The sequence below is a fragment of the Galeopterus variegatus genome, unplaced genomic scaffold (assembly GCF_000696425.1).
Source record: "Galeopterus variegatus unplaced genomic scaffold, G_variegatus-3.0.2 Scaffold887, whole genome shotgun sequence".
NCBI lineage: Eukaryota > Metazoa > Chordata > Mammalia > Dermoptera > Cynocephalidae > Galeopterus > Galeopterus variegatus.
Window position 1 is genome coordinate 198,253 of NW_007726998.1, and position 8,093 is coordinate 206,345.

Genomic DNA, 8,093 nt, shown 5'->3' on the forward strand with positions numbered 1-8,093 from the left:
AAAAAAAAAAAAAAAAAAAAAAAAAAAAAAAAAAAAAAAAAGAAATGTGTTGCAAATGTAAAAACATTTGCACAGAAGTTTAATTGTACATTTACTGAGATCCAAATAAAAACAAGTGTACGCATAAATATGCATTTTATTCTTTTTTTTTTCCCAGTCCCCTGTATTTTATTCTATAAATGTGTATATCACCACAGTCAATTTGCTACGCTCCAGATTTAATCAGTTTTCATTTTTGCAAGTCACTTTTATTCTAAACAACTGGAATAAAAGACTACAAACATTTCCTACATTTTGAAAGAAATTAGAAATTACCTTGAATGTCGGGTGGAGAAGGAACTCCATTTAAGTAATGAAAAAACAAAGCAGAACACTTCAGGAAAGGCATGATTCCAGCTCTGACACTCCTCCACAGATGCCAGCCGCAGGGAATTTCTTTCAAGGCACTGAAGAAAAGAAAACAATTATTGAGAAATCTAATCAATTATTGAACCATCTCTGTTTTCACACCATGCTACAGGTAAGATGACCACTATTTGGAATTAATGGCACATATGCTTAAAAGGAGTGGGTTAGCCACAGCCCTATTATGGATATCAGGTATAAATGGTGATATAGCCTTCAATGCTGTTATTAACATTTATGAAATATAGCCATATAAAGAGAAAATATGGAAAATAAAAAATCATCCACTATTCAAGCACCTTATTCCAGTAGGTATTATTCTGGCAAACTATTTTCATACTAATTTGTCTTACACAGTCATGACTGTAATGTATAAACTTTAAAATTAACATGTTTTCTAGAACAATAAGCCATAATTTTTAATAGATCTATAATATTTTGGAACACATCAATCATAACTTACATAAAACTATTCTCCTGCAAGTAAACTCTTAGATTACTTTCAGTTCTTTGTTAATGTAAATATCAGACTGTATATCTTTATATGTGGCTTTTCCATATGTTGGATTATTTTGTCAGTGTAGATTCTCAGAAATGAGATAATTTAGTCAAAGAACAAACATTTTTATAGGTTCTTGACAAAAACTGTTAAAAAGCTAAGTGAAACCATGTACCAAATCACAATGACTCCCACAATGTGTGAAGTTCTAAGAATTTTACTTCACCACTACCTCTACTGAATATTACTTAAAAAATATATTATGCCAATTTAATTTGCATTTTAAAATTCCTAATGAGACAACATATATTTTAGAATAGCAACTTTCCAAAGTACATTCCATCTATCCACTAGTCCATGCCAGATTCTCTGAGCAAATGAAGGGTTCCATAGCCAAAAACATGGAAACTCTGCATATTATAACCCTTCTTTCAGAGAGTTCCAATTATGTCAGTATATATATAGTTCAGAGAAGTCCTGCTGATCACTCCCATATCTTCCTTTTTTTAAACATGTCAACAGACAGCTACTTCCCCTAATTAACAAATGAATTCCTTTCTCATGCTATTACCTACTAATATTTAGGAACATGCCTACTGTGTAAAGTTATGATCTCACCTTCCTGTATACCAGTGAAGTGTTTTATACAAAGCAAGAACTGCTAATTCTTCTTCAGTGGGATTTTCTTGATCCATGCCATTTTCTTCTGAAAGATAAGGAAATGCTAGTACTCTGTATTTTCCTAAGTGTTATCAAAAGAATTGATGGCCACATCATTTGAGCCCTCAAATATATTCACACACTCACATATAACATGAAATATTCCCACAAAACATATAGAATTTTAATCCTTCAAGTGTGAGCATGGTATCAGTTTCCAACAGACCAAGGAGCCAGTTGGCATGCTGTAGGTAAAATCAGCTAAATATATTCTTAGAATGCTTGAAAAACAGGAAGTTTTAATGCAAAACACAATTTAATGACAAACTCATGGGGCATAAACAAACATGTAAGTTAAAACAAAACTGGTATTCTAAAACAAAATTCTAAAGGGCTTAACTACTAGTTATTCAAATATTACTGAATTTATAAAATAAAAAAGTAAAAACATTCACATTGTTAGGGGATTTTATTTTTTGCTAAGGGATTTTAGATTTTTTTTTTTCCTTTTTGTCTTTTTTCGTGTCCGGCAACGGATCGCAACCCTCAGTGTCGCGCCCGGACCGGACCGGGACCGGCAATGGGATCGCAACCCTCGGTGTTGCTCCCACACCTTGCTCAGCCAGTGAGCGGGAACCGGTCTGTATGTGGGATCCGAACCCTCGGCGGGAGTGCCACTGCGCTCCCAAGCGGCGCACTGTAGCAGTGCGCCACCGGGCCAGCCCAAGGGGATTTTAGATTTTAACAGAGAGAGAAATTTGTTTCAAAACTTTTCAAATGAAATTAAATAGAAAAAGCAAGTAGCCTAACTATATATTATTCTCATCCAAACACTCTTTTCTGTAATACGAGGGTACTTCAAAAAGTTCACGCAAAGATTCATATTATCTTTTAATTCTATTTTTCCACGAAGTTTTGAAGTACTCTCATACTTTCTTTTCTTTTCTTTTTTTTTTTTTTTTTGTCTTTTGTCTTTTTCCGTGTCCGGCAACGGATTGCAACCCTCAGTGTTGCCCCCGTACCGGACCGGGGACCGGCAACGGGACCGCAACCCTTGGCGTTGCTCCCGCGCCTCGCTCAGCCAGTGAGCGGGAACCGGACTGTACGGGGGATCCGAACCCTCGGCGGGAGTGCCCCTGCGCTCCCAAGCGGCGCACTATCCAGTGCGCCACCGGGCCGGCCCCGTACTTTCTTTTTTTTTCTTTTTTTTTTTTTTTAAAATTGAGAAAACTCAAGAACTTTCTTCAAGAAGCTGACAAAAAGTCAAGAGTTACCTGTACATGAGGTAAGTAAGATCTGTACGATATGTGCTTTTAATTCTATTTTTCCCCGAAGTTTTGAAGTACTCTCATACTTTCTTTTCTTTTCTTTTTTTTTTTTTTTAAAATTGAGAAAACTCAAGAACTTTCTTCAAGAAGCTGACAAAAAGTCAAGAGTTACCTGTACATGAGGTAAGTAAGATCTGTACGATATGTGCTTTTAATTCTATTTTTCCCCGAAGTTTTGAAGTACTCTCATACTTTCTTTTCTTTTCTTTTTTTTTTTTTTTAAAATTGAGAAAACTCAAGAACTTTCTTCAAGAAGCTGACAAAAAGTCAAGAGTTACCTGTACATGAGGTAAGTAAGATCTGTACGATATGTGCTTTTAATTCTATTTTTCCCCGAAGTTTTGAAGTACTCTCATACTTTCTTTTCTTTTCTTTTTTTTTTTTTTTAAAATTGAGAAAACTCAAGAACTTTCTTCAAGAAGCTGACAAAAAGTCAAGAGTTACCTGTACATGAGGTAAGTAAGATCTGTACGATATGTGCTTTTAATTCTATTTTTCCCCGAAGTTTTGAAGTACTCTCATACTTTCTTTTCTTTTCTTTTTTTTTTTTTTTTTTAAAATTGAGAAAACTCAAGTACTTTCTTCAAGAAGCTGACAAAAAGTCAAGAGTTACCTGTACATGAGGTAAGTAAGATCTGTACGATATGTGCCATAGTAACCAGATGGAAAATGTGAAGGTCGCCAGTGTCAAGGCTGATTCCTGAAAAATCCTGACACTGCAACGCAGGGAAAGCGAGCACCAAGCCCACCTAGACACCAAATACAGATCATCACACAGCGTGCCTTTCCTTTCACAACTAAACACATTTCCATTTGCTTACTGTGATCCTTTCTCTGCTTAGCCCATCCCTCTGAAGAAATCTTTTTTCTTAAGGGGCAAACACGTTAGAAAATCCATTAGGATTGGTTAAGTAAAATGACTGAAGAGTTAAAGGGGTCTTATGGGTACCCTATACAGTTTTTTTTTTGGTGCTGGCCAGTATGGGGATCTGAACCTGCGACCTTGGCATTACAAGGCTGTGCTCTAACCAACTGAGTTATCTGGCCAGAGCAGCTTATTATTAATAATAATACAAGTAACACTTGAAATCTTTTCAGCGAGTGAGCAGTAGGAAAAGCATGGGTTTTGGACCACAAAGACCTATATATAAATCCCAGCTCCTCTTCTTACAAGCTTTTTTAGATAAGTCAGTTTCCCTATTGGTAAACTAGAGATAACATATATGTGTTTGGAATACCTCAATAGTAGGGATATGGGACTAAATATGAATATATGTGAAAGCAGGCAGGTACACCATAGACGCTAGCTCTGTCAGCCTCCTGCTGTCTGCATGGTGTGCTAGTGGTGGTAGTTTTAGTAGCAGCAATGGGAACAATAACAACAGCCAGCATTTATTAGGGATATGTTGCTCTAAGCTCTTCACATGGATTAACCCATTGAGTTCTGAGGTAGGTACTAACCAAATTGAAGGTACAGAATCTGAAGTCCAGAGATTAAGGGGACAACAGTTGGGGCTGCTGTTGGTGGACCCAGTTGAAGTAGGGTGAAATTCAGCCACCCGTGTGTCCTAGCACTAGTGGCACCTGTTCAGAAGATGTACATTTCCCTGAACTATAAAAAGGGTTGTCTACCACTAAGTAGTGTTACTGCTAAGACTGTTGCCCTGTGTGGGTCAGCAGCAGCCCTTACACTGCTGGTGTTATTTTGACCTCTTTGTATGTTAAAAGCACAGAGAAGTTAAATTACTGACCTCAGCTACAAAGCAAAATAAGAGAGAGAGGATGTCTAGACACTCTGGTCAAGTCTCTCAACCAGGTTCCTTTATTTTCTTTTTGAGGCTCCTCATAAAAGACTTATAGTTAGAAGAGTTAAGAATAGTGTCATGTGATAACTCCTCCTCTATACTAGTCACCAAACCTAAGGTAAAGTTATGTAGTACAATAAAGAGAACCCCAAAAAACTGCAAAATACCCACCAATAAATGAAACATGTCGATATCTAGTATGCATGGAATGTCTCCATGGCTGCCATTAGGCACCAATGCTAAAGATTAAAAAAAAAATGCATTAGCACATTTCATATGCCAACATAAGTTAAAATGCATGTAATCTAGTTTAAATTTATCTTTTTGTAAGATATATATGAATTTATAAGCTAGAGCTTATATGTAAGAAAAACAGTAGCACCAAATATTTCACGTGTCATTGAGAAACTGCACCACTAAAAACAAAATTTCAGTAGATGAGAAATTACCATAACATATATTTGTAACTGTATTAATACTCACATGCAAAAAGTTTACAAAAGTGTCCTTGTACCACTGAAAGTGATGCCACTGTCCAATGTGCTGCTGCAAATCTTGTTAGTGACCTAAGACAGTCATCCTAAAATAAAGTTGACACGATTAACAAAGAAGCCAACATATGAAGTAGTAGCACTCCTGAGAACTAGCATTCTCAAAGCACAAAGCACAGCTGGATGCACAATAAAATCTCTCTAGATGGTATGGAACTGAACCCATAACATCTTTAATGACATGTCTCTTAACAGAATGAATGGGATGGGAAATATCTAGTTGTATGCTGAAGAAACAAAAGCTATCTCTTTGCCACCATGCTGCTTGTTCTCTATGGAAAAGAAAAGAATACATCATCAAAACAGGCAGCAAGCAAGAGACATTCCCAAGAAGCTGATGCAGTATTTCCTTATATTTGTTCTAAAGATACTCTAAGATGTAGGAAATACTCCAAATATTGGGGAAACTATGTGCAGAATATGGTTACAGAAACCAGAGTGTTTGCAGCCATTAAAACTGTTATGAAAACTAAGTAGGAATAATGAGATAACTCTCGATTTAAAGTGGAGAATACAGCAGGAATAAAACTACATGTGAATACCAGTTATAATCAAGTATAAATATGCTAACAAAAAAAGATGGATAGGTGATACGCTGATGAATTTTTTCCTCCTGCTTATTCTCTATTTTCCAAATTTTCTATAACGTTTGGTTGAGTAAATACTGAGGACTTGCTATACAGTAGGCCTTTCCTCTCCTGTGTCCTGCTCTCAAGGAGCTTAAAGCCCTGGGGGTGGGAAGAGGAAGAAAAGGGGAAGGAGACAGTTGAAGAAGGCAGGTATCACACATGAGAGATATCTAACCCAATAGTACATGGCTCAGAGAGATTGCCCAGGGAAGGTAAAGCTTGAAGACCACCTTTTTTTTTTTTTTTGGTGGTTGGCCAGTACGGGGATCATAGCCCTTGACCTTGGTGTTACAACACCACGCTTTCACCAACTGGGCTAATTGGACAGCCAGCCCCCTGAAGAGCATCTTAAAGAGTTGGAGTCTGCCTAGGGCACTCCAGGCAGAGGAAATGAACTATACAAAGGACTGCGAACAAGTATTTAGGAACTGGCAGGATTCTACAAGTCTGGACCATGTGTATGGGGATTGGCAGGAAGCAATAATGGAGAAATAGTTTTAAAAGTTTGTAAAAGCATGAAGAATATGGTCAGAGTTGCTTTTTAAAGGAACCCCTTTGATAAGCATTAGAGAAAGGTGAGATTTAGGGTAGAGACCTGCTATAATAATCTAGGCAAGAAATGATAGGTGGCTGAACCAAACAAGTAGAAGTAGGAATGGAAAGAATGGAATGAATATGCTGAAGGGGAATTCAACAGACTCTGCTGACCAACTGGATGTGAATGTCCAGGCCAAATGAATCACCCAAAAGGACTTCAATTTTCTGGTCTGGTTGTCTAGACCAACAGTGGTGACATTAACTAAGGGAATATAGGAAGCAAAACTAATGTGGATTGTAGAATTTGAGGTGTCTTTAGGAGACCCAGGTGAAAAAAATGAAGCAGGTGATGAGATAACAAGACCTGGGCCTAAGATCAAGGTCTGGGTTAGAGATACACAGGTGGAACTCATTTGGATTTAACTGAAATCAGAGGCACAGATGGGGCTTAACAGGGAAGAGTATCAGGTAATTGAGAGTCATGGGCAGAACTCTGGGGGTTTAAAATAATTACAGGATGGAGGAGGGAGCAGCCAGAGCAAGTAGGAAGAAAGCCAGTAGTATCACAGAAATCAAGTAGAAATCAACAGAGAAAATGAATTTCAGAAGGAAGCAGTTCACAGAATTAATAGAGATATCAAATAAGATAAGGACTGAAAAAATGCCCACCCAAAATGATAATCAGGAGATCATTTAGCAAACTTGGCAAGAGCTGTATCCAAAAAGCAGAAAAGTGTTAGGGGTAGAAGCCAAATTGCAGGGAGCTGAAATGTGAATGGTTAACGAGAAACTAGAGCCAAGCCAAATTGCAGGGAGCTGAAATGTGAATGGTTAGCGAGAAAATAGAGCCAGAGCATAAATTACTCTTTAAAGTTTTGCTTGTGTACACACACACACACACACACACACACACACACACACACACACACGAAGGATATGAAATTAAATTTAAAACTACAGATGCTATTTTTTTTTAATCTGTATTTGAACATTTTTCACCACATGGATTATCTGTAAAATAAAAATACAGTATGCTTTAAAATTGCTTGGTCAAGAAAAGGAAGGAAAGAGGGTGCTAGACAGAAGAAAGAACATTGAAGGCAAGAGTAAGAGGAGGGACAATTGAGTACACTTGTCCACAAAGGAAGTGCCAGGAGAGAAAGAGGTAAAAGAAGCGATAACTGATGGAGCGAGGATGGACTCCAGATAATAGGGAAGAGGATATACCATCTTATCCTGGTGTCCCTTATCCTCTGATACAGGAGAGAAAAGTGAATGAAGATGTACGTAAGTTTGAGGAGTCAGGAAAATAGAAGTAGCTCACCCTGAATAGCTACAAAATTTTTTTAAAGACTAGATTGCATTTTCTAAGGGCAGCATAATTTTGATACCAAAACCTTACAAGAATGGAAAGTAATAGGCTAATCTCGCTTATGAACACAGATGTAAAAATCTTAGATAAAATATAAACAAATCAAATACAATGATATATAAAAAGAATAATATATAATAGTGCACCGCTTAGGAGACGCGGCAGCGCTGCCGCCCGAGGGGTCGGATCCCACATACAGACCGGCTCCCGCTCACTGGCTGAGCGAGGCGTGGGAGCAACACCGAGGTTTGCAATCCCGTTGCCGGTCCCTGGTCCGGTACGGGGGCAACACTGAGGGTTGCGATCC

At 37.7% G+C, this 8,093-nt stretch overlaps 1 protein-coding gene across 2 annotated transcripts in view; it reads right to left on the reverse strand.

Annotated features, from left to right (window-relative positions):
- Positions 1 to 8,093, reverse strand: part of UBR2 (ubiquitin protein ligase E3 component n-recognin 2) — a 130,557-nt gene that overhangs the window by 17,086 nt on the left and 105,378 nt on the right. For both annotated transcript variants that reach the window (XM_008573183.1, XM_008573182.1), the window contains exons 37-41: positions 5,181 to 5,277; positions 4,869 to 4,936; positions 3,506 to 3,641; positions 1,523 to 1,610; positions 316 to 446 (exon numbers count right to left, since the gene is read on the reverse strand). In XM_008573183.1, the coding sequence (XP_008571405.1) occupies positions 316 to 446; positions 1,523 to 1,610; positions 3,506 to 3,641; positions 4,869 to 4,936; positions 5,181 to 5,277 (520 nt within the window). The remainder of the gene's footprint in view (positions 1 to 315; positions 447 to 1,522; positions 1,611 to 3,505; positions 3,642 to 4,868; positions 4,937 to 5,180; positions 5,278 to 8,093) is intronic.